Genomic DNA, 23,100 nt, shown 5'->3' with positions numbered 1-23,100 from the left:
AAAAGTCATCCCCAGCAAAATAATCCCCAGCAGTTTCGAGGAAAGACAACACAGGTAAGTAAATAATCCAGGAAGAAGGAAATGGTTCACGCATAGGAGACGCACTTCCTAAGTGAAGATTTCATTAATAGGAGACGCATTTCCTCCTAAGTTTAGTTTTACCCATAGGAGAGGCATTTCCTCCTAAGATTAGTTTCACCCATAGGAGATGCATTTCCTCCTACATTTACTTTTACCCATAGGAGACGCATTTCCTCCTTAGTTTAGTTTTACCCATAGGAGAGGCATTTCCTCCTAAGTTTAGTTTCACCCATAGGAGAGGCATTTCCTCCTAAGTTTAGTTTTACCTATAGGAGACGCATTTCCTCCTAAGTTTACTTTGACTCATAGGAGAGGCATTTCCTCCTAAGTTTAGTTTTACCCATAGGAGACACATTTCCTTCTAAGTTTACTTTGACGCCTGAAGAGAGGAAAGACGTTTTAAAAAGTTGTTGAAATCTTGCCAACCTAAAGAAAGGAATGGCGATGTATTGGTTGAAGTCAGGAGCCCGCCTGAAGAAAGGAATGGCGATTATTTTCAAAGTTGTTGTTGAAGTCAGGAGCCCGCCTGAAGAGAGGAAAGGCGTTTTAAAAAGTTGTTGAAATCTTGCCAACCTAAAGAAAGGAATGGCGATGTATTGGTTGAAGTCAGGAGCCCGCCTGAAGAGAGGAATGGCGATTATTTTCAAAGTTGTTGTTGAAGTCAGGAGCCCGCCTGAAGAGAGGAAAGGCGTTTTTAAAAGTTGTTGAAATCTTGCCAACCTAAAGAAAGGAATGGCGATGTATTGGTTGAAGTCAGGAGCCCGCCTGAAGAGAGGAATGGCGATTTATTTTCAAAGTTGTTGTTGAAGTCAGGAGCCCGCCTGAAGAGAGGAAAGGCGTTTATTTTAAAAGTTGTGTTGTTGAAGTCAGGAGCCCGCCTGAAGAGAGGAATGACGCTTATTTTTAAAAGTTGTTGTTGATGTGGGGAGCCCGCCCAGATAACAGAGGCATACATTTCAGTCTTTACATTTCAGTTGTTGAAGTTGGTAGCCCGCCCATAGAACAGAGGCATACATTCAGCCTTTACATTTCAAACATTGAAGTTGGAAGCCCGCCCAGATAACAGAGGCATACATTTCAGTCTTTATATTTCAAGCGTCGAAGTTGGGAGCCCGCCCAGACAACAGAGGCATACATTGCAGTCTTTACATTTCAAGCATTGAGCTTGGGAGCCCGCCCAGATAACAGAGGCATACATTTCAAGTCTTTAATTTTCAAGTATTGAAGTTGGGAGCCCGCCCAGATAACAGAGGCATACATTTCAAGATCAAGTCAGAGGACAATAAAACAGAGGGTTACAATAGGAATCCCCAGCAGGAAACAATAAAATTCCCCGGCACCGGGAAACAGAAGGTTGCAACAAGAGGTCACAGTACAAACTCAAGTACATGTGTCAAAAGAAGAAAAGCACCGGAAGAAATGCAAGCAGACAAGGAAGCAAGGCAACAAAAAACAAATTGTACTCTAGCCTAGCTTCTTGTTTTCTTTTAAGCATGGTGTAACAAGGAGATCGGTAAGCAGTGGTAATAGCATGCAACAACAGTAACAATGCAGTCCCACGGTAGTCCCAGCTACCAAAATTTCCCGAACTACATTGACCTGATTCCTGTTTAGCCCAGGATATTTAGGAAACCTTTGAAGCAAAGGTTCGGTCAAATCTTTTTTTTAAAAAAATGCTTCAACGGAGTACTCGGATGGGCAAAAATCGCTCGCTTTATCTTTGCACGAAAACCCTTCGTGTCTCCGGGCAAAGAGGGGCAGCTGTAAGCACGTGATCTTTGCCCAATATGAGAATTACTCCCAAAAAATCCAAAAATAAAATGATTTTTCTTTGGTGTGCAATTTTGTGATATTTTGAATAATTATTTGTATTTGTCTGTGCGTGTTTATTTGCTAAATTAATAAAAAATACAAAAATATGTTGCATTTTGCATGTAGGATTTAATTCTAAAATTGTTAGTAATTAAATTTGTTTTACAAAAATTAAAAATTACAAAAATAGGCATCGTTTGCATTTTTAGCATTTAATGTCCAAATATACAATTTTATGCTTAATTATTACTTAATTGTGCGTTAATTGTTATTGGGAGTTAATTTGCGCTTTTATAACTTAATTTACTTCTTAATAATAGTTTAAGTATTTTTATAATTTAGTTTTAGAGAAATAAAAGAAGAAAGAGAGCGAAAATATAAAGAAAGTCGGAATTGGGCCTCTTCTTCGATTTCAAGCCACAGGCCCAAAAAATGGCCCAATATTCCCTACGACCTAGTCCATTTCGAACTGGGTCGACCCAGTCCATAACCCAAAAGACCCAAACCCCTTTGTCTTACATTTTACAAAACAAAACAAAACAAAAAGAAGACAAAAACCCTAAAAGACCTAAACCATCCGCCCCCCTCCTATCTTCTTCTTCTTCCTCAAGCTTCAAGAAAGCCAACAATGGCCACCCTATCTTCTTCCTCTCCAAAACCTCTCCGGCGATCCTCCATTAAATCCGACGACCACTGCTGTCCGCCATCGACTCCCTCCGTCCAGCCCGTCGAACACCACCCAAACACCGTCCAAACACCATCTACGGCCATAACCAGTCGACGACCAAACGACCCAAACCATCACCCCCGTCCCCAGCTGCTCGTCGCAGCCGCTGCTGCGTCGTCACTATCCCGTCGCCCTAGCTCCCTCTCCATCTTCACGTCAGTCAACCACGTCTTCAGCTCCACCAAGACAGCCATGGCTGCTGCACCATCTTGTCCGAAAACCACCAGTCCAAACACCACCCCCGAGAACTGGGTCGCCGGAACCATTGAGCTCATCTCTTGCATTGTTGGTTGGTCCGTTTTCTTTATTGTTCAATCGATGACATTGAAGGAGTACCCAGCAGAGCTATCTCTGGCAGCATGGGTATGTGTGATGGGCATAGTGGAAGGAGGAATTGTTGCTCTTATAATGGAACGTGATTGGAATGCATGGAAAATTGGCTTCGATGCTAGGCTCCTTGCTGCTGCTTATTCTGGAATCGTTTGCTCGGGAATTGCATATTACGTGCAAAGTATAGTTAATAAAGTTAAAGGCCCAGTGTTCGTGACAGCCTTTAGCCCTTTGAGTATGGTCATCACTTCTGTTCTTGCTGCTATTATCTTGGCTGAGTCAGTCCACCTTGGAAGCTGCATTGGAGCAATTATCATAGTCATGGGACTTTACTCTGTGGTGTGGGGAAAGAGTAAGGAGGGTAAAGGAAATGAGACAGGAAAAGACCAAGAATTACCAGTTGTGGACATCAAAGAAAGGTCAACCATAGTTGACGATATTAGTGATGATGTTACGACTGTGAAATCAAAGGTTCCAACTGTTGTATCTTCAGACGAGCTGCTCGGTTGAGTTTAGTCGAGGTCGTCGAGCGTCGTTTTGAGTTCGTCAAAGTTTACAAGGAAGGTGAGTTCGTCGTTGAGTTCGTCGTCGAATCCGGACAGATTCATTCTCATTCGAGGTTCGTCGAAACAGTCCGTACATATTTCATTTCGATCCGGTTAGTAGTTTTTGAGTTTTATTTTGTCCGTATTTTGCTTTGATATTTTCGAATCTAAAATCGGCAAATGTTTGTTTTGTTTATCGTTTGAATTAATTTTTAGTTCATACTCATGTGTTGTTTGTTAAATTAATTTTTCAGATTTCAAACGAAAGATTAATTAGTTATGTTTCATGTTTATTTCATGTTTGTATTGTTGTTTAAGTGAATATTTGTTAGTTTAATGTTTGTTAGATACAAATTGAAGTTTAATTAATTGTTTCTTCAATTTGTTTCATGTTTTTATGTATTGTTAGAAATTGTTAATATTGTTAAGATCAAGTTTAAGTTCATAATTGTTTATTCGTCGATCTTGTTATTTGTCTAAAAAGAATTTAGTTGTGTTAAAGGAAATATATTGATTTAATCGTTTAATCCGTCATGTTTGTTGTTTTAAAATAGATTCATTCATGTTCATACTTTGTTTGGATGATCTTGAATCCGAATTTTGTATAGTTTGATTTCTTGTTTATCATTTATGATTATTTCGTGAATTTGTCTCATAATCTTGTTTAAGTTTGATATAAGAATTGTTGGTTGTAATGTTGTTATGGTTGATTTTAAGTTCAATATTATTGAATTTAGAAATCTAAATGTACTTGTTTGATTGTTGTTGTTGTTTAAATCCGAAAATAGATTTGTTGTTTCTAAAAATATTGTTCAATCAAATTTTAGTTGTTCTTGGTTGTTCAATTTGTGTTGAAATGTTGTGGAAATCATGTTCATGTGCTTTGTTGTTGAAATGTTGAAGAAATCATGTTCATGAAATTTGTTGTTTGAACATTGTTAGAAATTAATCATATTGTCTATATTTTGGTTAAGTTTGATTAAATGATGTGTTATAGCTGATGGGTAGTTTGGTAATTTGTAGTACGTTCAGGGGTAGTTTGGTAATTTCAGTAAGGTCGGAGGGGTAGTTTAGGAATTGTACATTTTGTAATTGTTTATATGAAGCATGGGGGACAAAATAAAATGGGGTGGGTTGTGATATGGTTATTTAATATAAAGGGGGGACAAGACAAAATTTAGTGGGGGGAATCTTGCATTATTTTATGTTAGGCATGGGGGACAAAATATAATGGGGTGGTGTGATATGTTTATTTAATGTAATGGGGATGAGTGAGAAGATAATGGGTTGGGTAGAGAAAAAGTATGGATTTTAATTAATTGAAAGGTTTATGAGATGAGTTATATATATGAAGTCTTGAAATCAGATTTAGGGAGGAGATAAGGAGAATAACAGAGAGATAGAGAAAAATACAGACAGACAGACGAAGAAAAAAAAAAGATAGAGAGGAAAAAATCTGACAGAAAGAGAATAAGAGAAAGAAAAAAAAAGGTTGAACATTTAAGAGAGAGAAAATTCCGAAAAAAATAATATTTAAACTTTGTTTAGTTTAAAAAAAAATATTCTGCTTTCTTTCATTGTTTGAAATTAGCATTAATAATTGTTGTGTCATCAAAGCTTGAAGCTTTTATTTTTGGGATTAATACTCCACCGGTTTGCAAACTCTGTTCCTGGGTTGTTACTGTTGCTGGATTGTTGCTGCTGTGCTGTATTGTTATTACTGTTGCTGATTCTCATCTTTCATTTTCTTTTGCTTCCAAATCAGGTACACAACTGACACGCTGGTTATTGTAATCTGAAATATGAAGTATGAATACGAAAATGAAGAGTTGAAATTCTGAATTATATTTAATTATATTCTGAATTTTATTTGTATGTATAAATTATTTAGCTTGCAAAAAATCAGAATCATGTAGATATTTAATACATATAGTGAAACATCGGATGATAGCTTAACGGACGAACTACCTATATATTGCCTAAAAATAAATAAATGGTGTAGTAACTTCGTCTAGTTAATTCGCTATTGTTGGATGATTATCATGTCTCAAAAAACACGTTAGTTTATCAAAATAGATCATTTTGGAACTTGGAAGAATGTTGTTTAATTAAATATTATTGGTCAATTTCAACCTGTAAATAAATTAAGACATTTTTTTTATTTATTTTGTAGAGACAAATTTAATAGAGAATAATGTAGGCATTTTAGGATTGTCTTTTAAAAAATAAATGAGACGAACCTCGCCGAATAAAAAATACAAAATTGTGGGGCCCTCAATAAATATTTAATTGAGTATTTAGAATTCGGGATGGACTGTTTAGTGAATTCCACAGTCTTACCCATAAATAATAATACGCTAATCGCTTTAGGCACGATTTAATAATAATACATTCTTAAACACGGGTGCGCATTTATGCGACCCAAATCCAAATCCTAAAACATTGAATAAAAATACGTTCCGGATCGCGGGTGCATTTTATGTGACGCAATCCAAAGACATGTTTTTAAACGATGTTCATATTCTTGTAAAAATAATAATAACAATTATGAAAGCGGTAAAAAGATAAAATTTGCACATAAGTTCATATTTGTATAAAATCAGATAATCAAGCCGAATATAACAGTTGAGCGACCGTGCTAGAACCACGGAACTCGGGAATGCCTAACACCTTCTCCCGGGTTAACAAAATTCCTTATCCGGATTTCTGGTGCGCAGACTGTTAAACAGAGTCATTCTTTTCCTCGATTCGGGATTAAAATTGGTGACTTGGGACACCCTAAATCTCCCAAGTGGCGACTCTGAAATAAATAAATAAATAAATCCCGTTTCGATTGTCCTTTAATTGGAAAAAACTCCCTTGTACCCCCTCGGGTATGTAAAAAGGAGGTGTGACAAGGTGCAGTGAACGAAATGAAATTTGAAAGTGAGGATCAAGTTTGCGATTCGGTGTTTTACGAGGATGTCACGAGCTCGGATGAGCAGGAAGGGGATTTGGATATTTGGAGTAAGTTTGTATTGTCTTCAGTGTCACCTGAGATCGGCATTTTGTGTCGGAGGCTTTGCATATTAGTTATGGATTCTTGATATGTTTTACAGAATTAGTGTGACCGGTGGTATGGATGTGCAGACTTGTTATCTAGTGCGGAAGGTCGTGGGAGTGTACCTCACGGGAAGATTGTATAAGTGTGACATGTAGTCACTTGATTGATTGAAGATTTAAACCAAGTGTGAAGATTGTGGTAGTATCACTAATTTGAGAATTTATGCCTGGAAGGCACTCTGTTTATTGGGTTGTGGACTATGGAGGTTAGTTCCGGATATGAGGGTTGTTCTTGTGAGTCATGGGAAAAAGGGGTTATATGGACCCTTGAAAGGTTATTAGCCTAGTAAAGTGCGGTCAGAATCGGCTCGAGGTTGATGGGTAGATTTAAATATAAATATTGGCTCTATATCAGGCTGGAAATGTTCATTTTAGCATAGCACTCCTTATGGAGAAGTATTCGGACGTTGGATGTTATCTCGTTGTCGGCCATTTCATGTCATGCTATAGTGTGCCATGTGAGTTGTGAAACGGCTTGATAATTGTCTTATGTGTTGAGATTCTGCATAGCAATGGTGTTATGTGAGCGAGATGACTCTTGAGATTCAGATCATATATCGCACCCCAGTTGTTCTTGAGTTCTGTAGCGTATGGCGCTTTCCGTCTCCCCAGGGATGGTATTATTCACTTAGCGTGCTTATGGCCGATATTCGGTATTTTTTATTAATGAGCAATCTAGCTCGGTATGTATCTCCTTATATAGATTTTATGTGTGGATCGGGTGGCACACCGTCACGGGTATGTTGATGGGATCGGGTTGCACGCCGCAATAGTGTGATGTTGAGTACAGTCCCCTACATTCTATTTTGTATGTTTTGTTTCCCATTTTTCCTGAGGGAGGTTTATAACACCTTTTCGGTTGTCTAATTAGTTGTGTGAGTTGAGTAATCCCTTCCAGAGTTCGTTTTCCTTATGTATCACGTTCAAGTCTGTAGCCTATTGGCACATTGTGGCATCATATGAGACTTTTGGTCATGTCTGGAGTGGCTTGTTGCCTGAGCAGTTCGTACTGGGTGAGACGAGATTATTGGATCTAGGATCAGTGCGATCGGGTTATATGAAGCATATTAAAGATCAAATACCATTATTTCGTTCAGAATGAGGTAATGGTTCTTGTCAGGAGTGTAGACTCAATGAGTTCTCGACTTGGCAGTTGGTTACGAATTTATACACATCGCTTCCGTTGTGGCGGCATTGTGAGAGTTGGAACAGGACCTATATATGTCATGGGGTGCATTGTGAGCATCAGATTTGGGAAATGTTGGCTATTATTATTAGAGAGTGTTATTATGGTCTTGTGAATGATGTGGTGCATGGTGTGAATTCAGCAAGGGTGTGCAACATGTTCTGGTACAGCGTGTGGTGCTTGATACGACATTCACATGTTGGAAATAAGCCTGGCAGAGAATTCCGCATGTTGGAACTGGACTCTAAGGCTTATTTGCCTAAATGAAAGAGGATATCTTCAGATTTGATCGAGCTAGTGAGCTCAACTGAGTTGTGGTAGCATGGGTAGGTGCACAAGGTGTTTAACTGTGATTTCAGACAACTCCAGTGCAGTTCTCAGCATGTTTGTGGACGAACGTATGTTTAAGTGGGAGAGAATGTAAAGACCCGACCGGTCGTTTTGAGCTCTAGCGCGTCGTTCAGTGGTTTGAGGCCCTGAGTAGCTTCACTTCAGGTATTATGACTTGCATGCATGGTTAGAATTGAATTTCCAGAAGTTCGGAGTTGATTCAGAAAGAAAATTCTCATTTCGGAAGCTTTAAGTTGGAAGAATTGACTAAAGTGTGATTTTTGAGTACATGACCTCAGAATCGGGATTTGAAGGTACCAACAGGTTCGTATGATGATTTTGGACTTTGGCGTATATCCAGATCGAATTTTGATTGACTCAGGAGCGTTTCGATGCCTATTGTTGAAGTTAGCATTTTGGAAGAATTTCATAAATTTGGGTTGAAGTGCATTTCAATGTTATCAATGTTTGTTTGGGATTCCGAGTCTGGGAATAGCTCCGTATGGTGATTCTGGTGTTGGGAGCTCGTCCAGAAGTAGATTCGGAGGTTTGTAGGTCATTTCGGAGTCATTTGGCGAAAGTTATAAATTTGAGGTTTTTGAGAAGTTTGACCGGGAGTGGACTTTTTGATATCGGGGTCGGATTCCGATTTTAGAAGTTGGAGTAGGTCCGTAATGTTGAATGTGAGTTGTGTGCAAAATTTGATGTCAACCGGACGTGATTTGATAGGTTTCGGCATCGAATGTAGAAATAAGAATTTTTCAGTTTCATTAGAGTCGAATTGGGGTGTGATTCGTGATTTTAGCGTTGTTTGATGTGATTTGAGGCCTCGACTAAGTCCGTGATACATTTTGAAACTTGTTGGTATGTTCGGACGGGGTCCCAAAAGGCTAGGGTGAGTTTCGGAGTGATTTCGGACCATTTCTAGGCCATTTTTATCTGCTGGATTTTGGCTACAGTAGTATGCTACGCGATCGCGAGGAATTGGTTGCGATCGCGATGAGTAAAGTGGGAGAAAATGGCCAGTGATTCGCGATCGCGTAGAGGAAAGTTTCTGCTGCATTGACCCGACTTTGGAAGCTTGTATCTCGCAATCTATAAGGAATTTGGAGATGATCCAAAAATGAAAGTTGTATCCCTTTGTGTCTAGATTTTAGAAAATTAAACCATGTGGCATTTGGAGTTGTGTACAAAAAGTTATGATTGGTACACTACAGCCTATTCGGGAAGAGTTTGGAAATCGTGAAGAAGAAATTTGTGTTGCACATGGCTGACTTTGGAAGCTTATATATTGTAATCTATAAGGAATTGGGAGATGCGCAAAGCAAGAAAGTTGTAGTACTTGGAGTCTAATTTTCAAAAAGTTAAACCATTTGCAATTTGGAGTTTTGTACAAAACGTTATGGCCATTATACTAGAGACTGTCTGGAAGAGCCGGACATTTGTTCTTTGCGATCGCGAAGGGTAAACTTTGGGCTGAGAAATGTTGTGCTTCGCGATTGCGAAGCATTTTACGCGATCGCAAAGAGTAAATACCTGGGCATGAGCTATATTTCGAGGTTTCAGCCATTTTTAACATATTTGGAGCTATGGAGCTCGGATTGAAGCGATTTTTGAGGCGATTTTCACCATATGGGTTGGGGTAAGTGTTCTATATCCGAAAGTAATTATACTTCATGATTCTATGGTTATGTTCATCATTTATTTCGGATTTAAATGGAAGAAATCAAGATTTTTGCAAAACTTTTCAAGAACGAAAATTCAAGATTTGGAGGTCAAGTTGTTATCGGAATTTGATAAAATTGGTATGGTTGAACTCGTATTGGAATGGGTTGTCAGATTTTGTGAGTATTTTCGGAATCCGGGCTCGAGGGCAATTTTGTCAACTTTTCGGACGGAGTTAGGAATTTATCCAAATTGAATTGTTATGAGTATTAGAGCATATATTTATGGATTTTCTCATTTATTGGCCAGTTTGGAGCGTTGTGCATCGATTTGAGTCATCGGAAGGGCTTGGAAGCCAGTTTTGGAACTTCGGAGCGAGGTGAGTCTTCTTTCTAACCTTGTAAGAGAGAATTGTCTCCATAGATTAATTAATTGGATATGTTCTTCTATGTGTGGGGACTACGTACACACGAAGTGACGAGAGTCTGTATGTAGCTACTACTATGCTTAAAACCGGGTAGTCTAGGACCCAAAACATGCTTTACTTGTAATAATTGTAACCTTATTGACAGTTTAAATTGCTTTAATTGCATTGAAGTGGTAAATGATTTTCTAAAAGAGTTAAACTTTGTTTTCTCGACTTGTAAAAGAGAAATTGACACTTCCTTGAATAATTGTCTCCCTGATGGAGTTTTGATTGACTGTTTGAATGTGTGTTTCTATGTGTACCTGCGTCGCATGTATGATTCGCGAGCGGGGTGATTGTTTATTTATGTTTGACCGCATCGCATGTATGATTCGCGAGCGGGGTAATAGATGCATCTATGGTTCGCACCATTCGACCCTCTGGCAGTGCACAGTTTAAATATTTGTTGGATCGGACCGTACGATCTCGGCATGATTTGCACATGCTTGTATTGCTTGCCTTGAGATTTATAGATGTTGATATTTGTTCTCCTTGACTTGAGATAAATGTATAAATGATGAAAATGAATTTGGAAATTTCCTATTAATAAAAGAATTGCTTACTTGTTCATGCTATTGAGTTACAACCATCTTTATGAAAATCCTCGATTTACTATATTATTGGTATATTACTTTTGGACCACTAGTAAGTGTCGAAGTCGACCTCTCTTCGAGATTAGATGGGATACTCACTGGGTACATGTTGTTTTCGTACTCATGCTACACTTGCTGTGTATTTTTATTGCACATGTACATGTACGTCTAATGGCATCGTTGGGCACAAAAACATGGTTGACATGGAGACTTAGGTGAGATACATCTCTCGAGATGACCCGCAGCCAACAGAGTCTCTTTCAAAGTATAGTAGTTCTTTTCTGTCCAATTGTATTTCGGACAATTATCGTATTGTGCTTTATTTAATAAAAATTGCTCATGCACTCGTGACACTGGGTTCTGGGATTATTATGGGGTATTTTGTATACATTTTTATTTATTTTGTAATGATTATCTTTTACTAGTAAAATTGAAGGAAAATCATAGTTTTCAAAATTATTAAAACGAGAATTTAATTAAGTATTTATGGTTGGCTTGCCTGACAGCGGCGTCCGGGGCCATCATGACCTTTAGTGGATTTTGGGTCGTGACAGTAAGTGATAAGGCGATCCTTGTGGTAGAGGTGGAAAAGGAAACACCAGATGAACCTGGTTCACTGGTTAGACGGTCTCAGAAAAAGAAGCAACCTGCTTCAGTAAAGAAGGCTTCAACCTCTAGCTCCAAGTTGAAAGATGTTGTGAGTGAGTTCTCGATGTCTGATGGGGATGTGTTAGTCAAATCCAAGGAAAAGGAGAAATCCAGTGGTGGGAAATCTGGCAAACGAAAGTCTGAACTTATTCAGGAACCTGGTTCAATGAAGAGGATAAGAAGTGAAGTCAGCTTTGGCTCAGAATGCCTGAGGCACCAAAAAGTCCTGTTGGGTTGTACTTTTGACCCAGCAATCTCTGAGATGGCTGGTATACGACAAATTCTTGAAATGGTCGAGTTTCAACGATGGGCGCATATATTCCAAATAGATGCACCTAAGGCATATGAGGATGAGGTATAAAGCTTCTTTGCTAGCCTCTTTCCCGTTAAGACAAACCACATCTATGCTTTGGTGAATGGAGTGGACATCGTGTTCGATGTAAAGTTTCTTGGAGAGATCCTTAAAGTTCCTACAGTTGGTGTGTCCAGTGTAAAGGATGTGTGTCAGTTTAACTTCAGAAATGCCGTGGTAAAAGACAATGCAAACCAGAAGGGGGACCAGATCCATAAGAAAGCGTTACTCCCTGTCTATCAGCTGCTGTTCGAATTGGTAAACAAATTTCTATTGCCTCGAGCTGAGAGGAGGTCAGTGACTTCTAAGTCTGACCTATTCATGATGGAGCAACTGGATAGCTTTACTCATGTGAGTCTGCCTGCTATTATGATTGAACATTTACAAAAGGTCGCCACCTTCAAAGATGGTAATCATGGCCTTCCCTACGGGTTCTTACTTATGCAAGTGTTTAAATTCTTTGAGGTGCCACTGGGGACAGGGAAGGTGGGGACTAAGAAGCAGACTTTCTCACAGACAACATTGGAAGAATGCGAGTGAATAGAAAAGAATGGGGGAGTAGGAAGTACATCAACCGTCTCACAACTTATTAATGCTCAGAACAATGCAGCTGAGGAGATTCGTCGGTTGAAGGCCAGGAATGCTATCCTGGAAGGTCAGCAAGTCCAAGGGGTTCCGCCGTCAAATGATGAGGTAGCTCGTTTGACAAAAGAGAATGTTGATCTCAGGGCGCAAGTAGAGAACCTGAAAGCACAACTGCTCAATGAGCAAAAGTCGGTCAATGCCCAAATAGACCTTGTTCTCCAAACACTTAATGCAGCTTCTAAGCCCTTTACTCCTAGTGCCCTCTAAGTACCCCTTCAGTGACTAGTTTCTGGAAATGGTTTTTTTGTTTGGCAGATGTTTTGTTTTCTTTTTTTATGTGGTTGGGATGAAACAGTGATGCTCCCGTCTTAATAGTCCAATGTTGCCTTTGCTTTTTAAGCGAAGGCATATAAATTTTTTATTAATATCAAATCTATCCCTTTTTTATTATCTCAGTGCTTCTATGTTTCTCTGCTCTATCGATGTTAAGTTTGTCATCATCAAAAAAAGGGGAAATTGATAGGTTTTAAATGTCCTTGCATTATGTTTTGATGATCTAACAAACTTACTGTTAAGAACCAGATAAGGAACCTGGCCTACTTGGACTATACTGCAAGTTTAACGGATTCTAGCTAAAGGCGAACTGCTATAGCTTCAGGAGATAGGAAACCAAACAAGGACCTCATACCCTTGTAGTTTCCTTGTAGCAGTACAAAGTTAATTGGACACAGCTGGAGCGACGTGACTGCCTGCATTTTTTCTGCCTACACTGCATTGTTTCAAGTATCCACTTATTCCTTGACCAACTAAAGTGCTTACATCATTTCAAATGATGTCATCAAGGTGTATCAACAATGAGTTTATACAAAATATCACTTAAACATTTCTGTTTCTCATTCAAGCCTTTTGCAAAAAACAGAAAAATCAATTCTCATGAGCTTGAAGAACAAAGTTGAACGCTACTACAGATCAATTCCTAATGTCAGTATTCTGTTGTCCTTAGTTGAGTTGTAACTTTGTTATTGTACTTATCGTATCTCCTAAATTGCTCAGCTGGAAGCGTTGATTAAGAATCTTCTTGTAAATTCCGTAAACTCTTTGAGTTTATGTTGTGACGAGGTTTAGTCATAAGCAAAAGCCTTTATAACTGTACAGTGACAAAGTGACTTGTGGTGAGAGCATCACAAGTTAGTGAAAGTCTTTGTAACTATGGAGGCACAAAGTGGCTTGTGATAATAGTACCACAAGTTAGTTGAGTCATTACAAAGTGGCTTCTAATAGGTTTTTACAAGTTAGTGAAGTTGAAAGCCTATAGGTGTAGGTCGTGATTTTTGTTTTTGGTCTCCTTGTGTGGGATTTTCCATGTAAAAAATCCCTTGTCTCATTTACTTACAGTTTATTAGCATTCTCAGCAGAATCTCGTAGAGGACCAGGTACTCTACTGTTTGGTGGACTCATACAAACTAACAATCTTTACTTGTACATGATACTAATGTAAAACGAGTTTTAATTGACCCAGGTAGTTCTGTTAATATCATTCTGTTGAGAGTGGTAAACGAGATGCAAGCCGATGATAAGCTGATACCTAAGGTGCACACCTTGTCTGGTTTTGACAACTTGAGCATCGTAATAAAAGCGGAGATAATACTCGCCACATTCGCAGAAGGAGTAATCAAAGACACCAAATTTCAAGTAGTAGAAATGGATATGGCTTACAATATGATTCTCGGTAGACCATGGATTCATGAAATGGATGTTGTTCCATCCACTTTACATCAAGTTATCAAGTTTCCATCACAATAAGCAATACGATAAATCCGTGGTGACCAACAAGCTTCTCGAAGCATTAACTCTGTGGCAGATTCAAGCGCAAAAAGTGACGAAAAATAGCAATCACAGAATTCAGTTGAGGACGCAGCAACACGAACCTCAACTGAAGATGGGCAAACAGATGTAGACTCGAGGCCCGATACTGCTCAAGAACCAGAAGAAAATGAAAACATCAAAACAACAATCGAGGAACTGAAAGCTATTGTATTATTTGTACATTGGCCCGATAGAAAAGTCTACATTGGAACCAACCTCAGCCCAGAGATGAAACGTAAGTTGATTGAATTTTTAAAGGCTAACGCAAATTGTTTTGCTTGATCCCATTCAGATATGACAGGTATACCACCGGAAGTAATGACCCACAAATTAAATGAAGATCCATCATACTCATTTGTTAAATAAAAGAAAAGGAAGCAAGGCTCATTCAAGAATCAACTGATTCAAGATGAGGTGCAAAAGCTTTTAAAAAACGGGTCCATCCGCGGTTTAAAGTATCTAGATTGATTGGCTAATACTGTAGTAGTGCCCAAAAAGAATGGTAAGTAGCGCGTTTGTGTAGATTATACTGATCTAAATAAAGCTTGCCCAAAAGATTCTTTTCCATTACCACACATAGATCAACTAATTGATGCTATAGGGCATGAATTATTAAGTTTTTTAGATGCCTATTCAGGATATAATCAGATTAAAATGGATCCTCTAGATGAAGAAAAAACTTTCTTTATCACAGACAGGGGGACTTACTGTTACAAAGTTATACCGTTCGGCTTAAAGAATATTGGGGCCACATACCAAAGGCTAGTGACCAAAATGTTTAAAGAACACCTAGGAAAAACCATGGAGGTGTATATAGATAATATCACAATAAGTAGGGGATCATATTCAACACTTGACTGATACATTTCAGATTCTTCGCAAATTTAACATGAAGTTAAATCCTGAGAAATGTGCATGTGGCGTGTCATCGGGTAAGTTCTTGGGATTTTTTGTTTCTAACCGTGACATTTAAGTAAATCCTGTGCAAATTAAAGCTATTGAGGAAATTTCAAATATACTCACGAGCGTGAGCAAAAAAGAAGTACAAAGGCTGACAGGAAGAATAGCAGCCTTGGGAAGATTTATTTCCTAGTCATCGAAAAAGTGCTTCAAATTCTTTTCAGCTTTAAAAAAGCAAAATCAATTTGAATGGTCTGAAGAATGTCAACAAGCACTTAAAAATATAAAGGCGTACTTTTCAAATCCACGATTGCTAGCCAAACCAAAAGATGGGGAGAAATTGCTTATCTACCTTGTTGTTTCAGAAGTAGTGGTAAGTGCTCTATTAGTTCGAGAGGACCAAGGTAAACAATCTCTAATTTATTATGTTAGCAAGTCTTTATTAGATGATGAGACTCGATATCCTCATTTCGAGAAACTTGCACCTAGCATTAATTATGGCATCTAGGAAATTAAGGCCTTATTTTCAATGTCATCCTGTCTTAAGGCTGTATTTTGGCCCGGGACCGGCCCAGGACCGCGGGCTTAACGGGCTAGTTCAACCGGGCCTGGGCTCTAGTGGTGTAAAAGCCCGTGGTGGGCCGGTTCAAGACATTTAGCCCGTGAGCCCGGGACCGGCAGGTGGGCTTGGGCCGGTTCAACCGGGCCCAACGGGCTCCAACGGCTAATTTTTAAATTAAAAAAAAAATTAAAAAAGACCAACGGTCAGATTTTTAAAATCTAGCCGTTGGCCTTCAAAATTTATCCGTTGGCCACTTTAAAAATAGCCATTTGGCCCCCAAACTTTGCTTTAACCCCAAACTTTTTATAATTACACTTTTTCCCAATTCTCAACTATAAATACCCCCCCTCCCCATTCTTTCATTTTTACTCACAAAATCATCAATCTCTCTCTAATTTTCTTCTATAATTGCTTGCTTTATTATTACAATTTCGTAAAAAATTGTGAAGTTGATGAATTGAAGTATTCAAGTCTTCAACGATATTCAATTTTCAAGAAGTTGTTCGTCAATTCGGTAAACACGTTCCAACTCTTAAGTTTTAATATTATAGTTTTGTTAGTTTTATTTAGTACAATTATAATTAATATGGCATTTTCTTTGAAAAATATTTTTGGTGGTAAGGGTAAGGGAAAATCTAAAATTGGTGAATCTAGTAGCCAAGCTACTACTCTTCCCTCGGCTCCCCGACCCAGACCTGTTACCCGTCCTCCTCCACCTATTATTCTTGATAGTAATAACCCTTGTTTTCAATTTTTCGATAGTCAATTTTGCCATGATGTTGCACCGGGTCAATAATTAAATGAAGAAGTTATGAATGCTCTTTATCCTAATGAAACTATCTTTGAAAATGATGAGAAAAATGATGATTTAGATGAAACACAACCGGATTTAGATGATACACCTACTAGTCCTGTTAATAACCCAACTGATGCCCCGCCTGACCCTCCTATAGTAACCCCTACTTTTAATAGACAACCTTCTAAATGGCCAGAAACATCTCTTGTTTGGTATTTTTTTTACCCACCTAAGAGAAAAAAAATAAGGCTAAGTGTAACACTTGTGGGTCTCAACTAGTTCATAAATTTACTGGAAACCGTAGCGGTACGGGCAGTTTGACTAGATACATATTGAAACACCCTAGAGATAAAGCTAGATTTTTACAAATGAAAGCTGCGCAAGAGGGGACAAGTGTAGATAGTACGGTTAACCCTAGTACAGGTTCAAATCTAGTTCAACCGTGAATTAACATTGTTACCGGTGGCATTTTATATTATGATCCAAATAAAGATCGTGAAGAATTGGCAAAAATAGTTACTGTTATGTGCTTACCCTATAGTTTTCCTTCTAACCCTCATTTTGTGCATTATATTAGAAGAGTTTTTAATCCTACTTATAAAGGATGGCCTCGCGCAACCGTAAAGAGCGATATTTATAAATATAAACATGAATATGAATAATATTTGCGCTATTTATTTACTCATATAGATTGTCGCATTGCTATTACTACTGATATTGGTAGAAGTGGTAATGACTGTGATTATCTAACTGTTACAAGTCATTAGATAGATGAGGAGTGGATAATGCAAAAGCGCATTATTGCTTATAGAATAATTAATTCACGCCACACAGGTAAGTTTATTGCTAACACAGTTGCAGATATTTGTAGATATTTTTGCATTAGAGATAAAATTATGTCGGTTTCAATGGATAATGCTTCTAGTAACACTAATGCTATAGGCTTGCTTACAACTACACTAAATCCTGCATTTAGTAATATTTTTCATGTTAGATGTATTTGTCATATTTACCATTTAATCGTCGGTGCTGGTATGAAAGTTTTAAATGTAGAAATTGAAAAGGTTAAAATGGCTCTTAATTGGCTTTTTTATTCAAACCGTAGAAGTAGACTTAGAGACTATTTTAAAAAATGTGATGAATTTGGCCTTAGAGAAAGAAAGGTTCCTAAACCTTGTCCGACTAGATGGAATTACATGTATGAAAGTTTAATTGTTGCATATGAATATAGGAATCCAATAAGCGCAACGTATAATGCTCGTGTAGGTGATGGTGATGATGATGATGATGAGCACCTTACAAATCAAGATTGGAGTAATGTTAAAATGTTTGTAGACTTTTTAGAACAATTTCATATTGCTACAAATGAATTATGTGGCCAATATTATCCTACTATTTCTAACTGTTTAGTTTATATTGCAGCACTTGTAGATTTATTTACTCAATTTTCAGAGGGTGGAGTAATTTATGAAGAAGCTATTAATTCTATGAAAGCTAAGTTTAAAAAATATTTTTTCCCTATCCCCCCTATTTTTGGTGTTGCTGCATTGTTAAATTCTACAATGAAATTAGGAGGTCCTCACTTTTGGTATTCAAAAATTTATAACGCTTTATCACTTTCAGCTGAGGAATTTGCTACACTTGGAGATGCAAAAGCCTCAATTAAAATAAATGCTCAAACTATTTATAATGCTTATCAACTTGCCTTAGATCAAGCTAGACCAAATGTTCCAACTCCTACTTCGTCTAGTTCGCAAGCATCTAAAAGAACTGCGAGCCTAAAAGCCCTTAGTTCTTGGACGGAGTTCAGGGGTTTTCAAGGTGATAATTTTGGTGATAGTTCACAACAAAATGAGCTTCAAGTTTATTTGTCGCAGGGACTTGAATAAGAGAATCCCGACAGCTCCTTCGATGTTTTGGAATGGTGGAAGGACAAACAAAAACACTATCTGGTTCTTTCAAGGATGGCTCGAGATATTTTAGGTGTTCAAGCTTCAACAGTGGCATCGGAGAGCGCATTCAGTCAAGCGAGGCTTCAAATCGGTGATCATAGAGCGTCTATGAGGGAGAGCTTGGAAAAATCAGTACTCTTCAGAGATTGGATCCGTTCGGAAAGAAGAAATTTTGGACTTGCAGAATCACAACCGGAGATAGATGAAGCTTATGAAGAAATGCTAGCGGAACTTGCGCAGGATGCTGCTTCGCCCGGAAGCGGTGATGAACAAGCTTCTTTTCCACCACCACCAACGGAAATTCCTCCGGACCTTCAAGGATTTATGAGATTTGTTAGAGATAATACATAGACTAACATGTAACTTGTATTTTGGCACATCTTCCTTAGTTTTTTTCCTTTTAATGGTGGTATTAGTACCTTGTTGTGCTCATTCCATTAGGGGGAGGAAGACTAAGAAAGATATTGTCATTCTTTGTTAATGTCGTAATAGTAAAATATATAAGACATTCCCTTGAATATTTCTTTGCAATTTATTTTGTGTTTAAATTTGATATAGTATATATATTATATATCTAATACATATAAACTATATATATATATATCTAATACATACTATATACACTATATATACTATATATATTTATATAGCTATATATAAGCAATTTATACTAGTATATACATATATTTACAAGAAAGTGCCTTACATAAAAAAAATTTAAAAAAATAGCCTATATATATATATATATATATATATATCTCGCGGGCCTAACGGGCTTTTTTCGTTCCGGGTTATTTTTTAAAATTTTGTTTATCTAAGACACTTTCTTGTAAACTATATATGTATATACTAGTATAAATTGCTTATATATAGCTATATAAATATATAAAGTATATTTAGTATGTATTATATATGATATTATGGGATCGTGTGGCACGCCGTCCACTATATATATATATATATATATATATATATATATATATATATATATATATACACACACATATATAAGGCACTATATACAATTTTTTTATGTAATATATATATAAATATATATATATATTTTTTTAATGTATATATATATATATATATATATATATATATATATATATATATATATATATATGTACACACACATATATAAGGCACTATATATATCTCTAATACATATAAACTATATATATATATATATATAAGGCAATATATATTACATAAGGCAATATATAATTATATATACACATAATACACCCTTATATATACATACTATACATACTATATATACTATATATACTATATATATTTATATAGCTATATATAAGCAATTTATACTAGTATATACATATATAGTTTACAAGAAAGTTCCTTAGATAAAAAAAATTTAAAAAAATAGCCCGAAATGAAAAAATCCCGTTAAATTTGATATAGTATATATATATAAGGCAATATATATTACATAAGGCAATATATAATTATATATACACATAATACACCCTTATATATACATACTATACATACTATATATACTATATATATTTATATAGTTATATATAAGCAATTTATACTAGTATATACATATATAGTTTACAAGAAAGTGCCTTAGATAAAAATAAAATAAAAAACATAGCCCGAAACGGAAAAAGCCCGATAGGCTCATTTAGGCCCGCGGGCTCGACACATTTAGCCCGGGACCATGTGAGCTTAGGATCGTCGTGGGCCGGTTACACACATTGGGACCGTTTGGCCCTGGACCGCCTCAGTCCGGCCCGCCTCAAGCCCGGGCCCTGCCCGATCCGTTTAGGCCCGTTTGGCCCGGACCACAATACAGCATTATCCTGTCTCTGTAGTAACTGCGTACCCCTTACGTAATATATTTCATAAATAAGAGTTATCGGGTAGATTAGCCAATTGGGCTATAGAGCTAAGCGAATATGAAATTACATATCAACCTAGAACTCCAATAAGTCACAAGTTTTAGCAGATTTTATGGCAGATTTTAGCCAAGGGATACAATTGAAAGCAGAAAAAGAACTACGGGTATTTAATGGGTCTAATCTAGGTACTTGGACCTTATTTACTAACGGTTCGTCAAATGTAAAAGGAGTAGGTCTAGGCATTGTCTTGGTACCACCTGTGGGAGAAACCATACGACAAGCCATAAAATGTCATCCTATCACCAATAATGAGGCAGAATATGAAGTTGTGATTGCAAGTTTAGAATTGGCATGAGAGCTCGGAATATAACAAGTCATAATCAAAAATGATTCACATCTTGTAGTTAACCAAATGCAGGGGACTTATATAGCTAGAGAGGCAAGGATGCAACAATGCCTTGAAAAGGCACGAGATTTGGTTAGACAATTTCAAACTTGAAAAGTCACGCGGATACCAAGGGAGAGAATGCCGAGGCAGATGCTTTAGTAACCTTGCATCCGCTGCAGAAGTAACAAATGAAGAAAACGCTTCCGTAATACATTTGTTTCATTCAGTGCTTGATCAAGATAAAAACGAGGTAAATTTCAATAACCTAACTTGGGATTGGAGAAACGAGATTGTCAATTTTTTGCAGTATGGAATACTACCTGAAGATAAGAAAAAGGCTCAGGCACTTCGCCAAAAGGCTGCTCGTTACTGTTTAAATTAGGGCAATTTATATCGGAAAATATTCGGTGGCCCTCTAGCAAGATGACTCGGGCCTTCTCAGATGGAATATATGATGAGAGAAATACACGAGCGGCATTGTGGAAATCACTCTAGAGGAAGATCTTTGGTAAAAACAATAATTAGAGCTGGCTATTACTGGACAAAAATGGAAGAAAAAGCGGAAAATTTTGTGGTTAAATGTGACAAGTGCCAAAGATATGGCAACAACATGTATCGACCACCTGAATTATTACATCTGGTTGTTGCACCATGGCCTTTTATGAAGTGGGGAATGGATATCATAGGTCCACTACTACAAGCCAAAGGCAAGGTAGGATTTCTGTTAGTACTCACCGACTATTTTACTAAGTGGGTAGAAGTAGGAGCCTTCAAACAGGTACGAGAAAAAGAGGTTAGCACTTCATCTGGCAAAACATCATATGCCGGTTTGGGGTTCCAAAGGAGATCGTGTGTGATAACGGCCCGCAATTCATAGGTACGCAAATCACAAAATTCTTCCAAAGTTGGCAAATTAAAAGAATTATCTCAAAACCTTATCATCCGGTGGCCAATGGACAAGCTGAATCAACAAATAAAGTTATTATCAACAACTTGAAAAAAAGACTAGAAGAATCAAATGGAAAATGGCCAGATGTACTACCTAGAGTTTTGTGGGCTTATCGAAACAAAGCAAAAACAAATACGGGAGAAACATCATTTTCACTTATATACGGAGCTGAAGCCTTAATTCCAGTTGAAATAGGAAAGACAAGTACGAGATATACTCAAGCTACTGAAGAGTCAAATGAAGAAGAGATGCGGGTAAATCTGGATTTACTTGAAGAATGGAGGGAAACTGCCTTAATAAGGATGGCAGCGCAACAACAAGTTATTGAGCGGTATTACAATCGGAAAGCTTGTCGCAGATACTTCAAGATTGGGCACTACATACTTAAGAAAGTTTTCCAATCCACGAGGGCAGCCAATGCAGGAAAGTTAAGTCCAAATTGGGAGGGGCCTTACAAGATTCATGGTATCGCAGGAAAAGGGTGCATATGAGTTTGAAACATTGGATGGCAAGATTCTACCTTCAAGCCGGAATGCTATTCATCTGAAGAAGTACTATTTCTAAGGGAAGGAAATACCGACGGTCAGGTATCCCCACTTACGATTTTTATTTTTGAATTGTTAAAATTTTACTAATAATTTTAGATGATAGGCAAAAAGCTAGCCCACACTACATGATGAATTTAGACCTGAAAGACACGCGGAAGGAACACAATTCCCGGTCTAGGGTTACAATTATTCTGATGGAAATGTAATGGGTTAAGCAGTCTTCATCTAAAATTATACCTCCGAGTCCCGTATGTTTTTCCTTTTCAGGAAAAGGACCGCATGGAAGGAATAATCAAGTGCTCGAGATTTCATACTTCAAAGCTCAAACACTTGGGGGACTATATAATATACATATGATATATGTATAAGGAAGGCAAAGAAGGCTGAAAACAATTAAATTTCAAGTCAATCCTAAAGTCTACTCAATAAATATCAAGTTCAGAGCAAAGTCATAAAACTAAAACGCAAGCCTGATCTAAAAACCTGTGAAGAATACACTCGTGGATACAAATTTCAAACATCTACGAATGATTAGGTTAAAAGCAGTATTTAGCCATGGGTCATAAAAAACCCTTGGATTTTCTTTTCTACAAATCTGTTGTAAAGAAAACAGTTACGGAAGAGTTATAAAAGATATTTAAATACATGTAAGGTGTTATTTAAAGCTTGACAAAGTTCGAATGAAAACTTTTATCAAAGTTATTCCAAGAAACATGTGTGTTCCTATTTCTCCGTTCGTATGTTTACACCATTATAATATTGAGATGTCTTCTTCATTAAGTGTCGTATATAAAAGGGCCCTCTTTTATAATTCGTGCTTGATTCAAAAAGTCATGAAATTAATAT

General features: G+C 37.3%; 1 protein-coding gene across 1 annotated transcript; it reads left to right on the top strand.

Moving 5' to 3' along the window:
* Positions 1-2,812: 2,812 nt before the first annotated feature.
* On the top strand, positions 2,813-3,460 carry LOC142163108 (WAT1-related protein At4g08300-like). The gene has a single exon (XM_075220363.1). The coding sequence runs from the start codon at positions 2,813-2,815 to the stop codon at positions 3,458-3,460; it is 648 nt and encodes a 215-aa protein (XP_075076464.1).
* Positions 3,461-23,100: the final 19,640 nt, after the last annotated feature.

Source organism: Nicotiana tabacum, chromosome 8 (genome assembly GCF_000715075.1).
Source record: "Nicotiana tabacum cultivar K326 chromosome 8, ASM71507v2, whole genome shotgun sequence".
Classification (NCBI taxonomy): Eukaryota; Viridiplantae; Streptophyta; class Magnoliopsida; order Solanales; family Solanaceae; genus Nicotiana; species Nicotiana tabacum.
This window is presented reverse-complemented; position numbering and strand designations above follow the sequence as displayed.

Coding starts and splice junctions, on each gene's coding strand:
- LOC142163108 (XM_075220363.1), top strand. CDS start 2,813: ATGGCTGCTGCACCATCTTGTCCGAAAACCACCAGTCCAAACACCACC.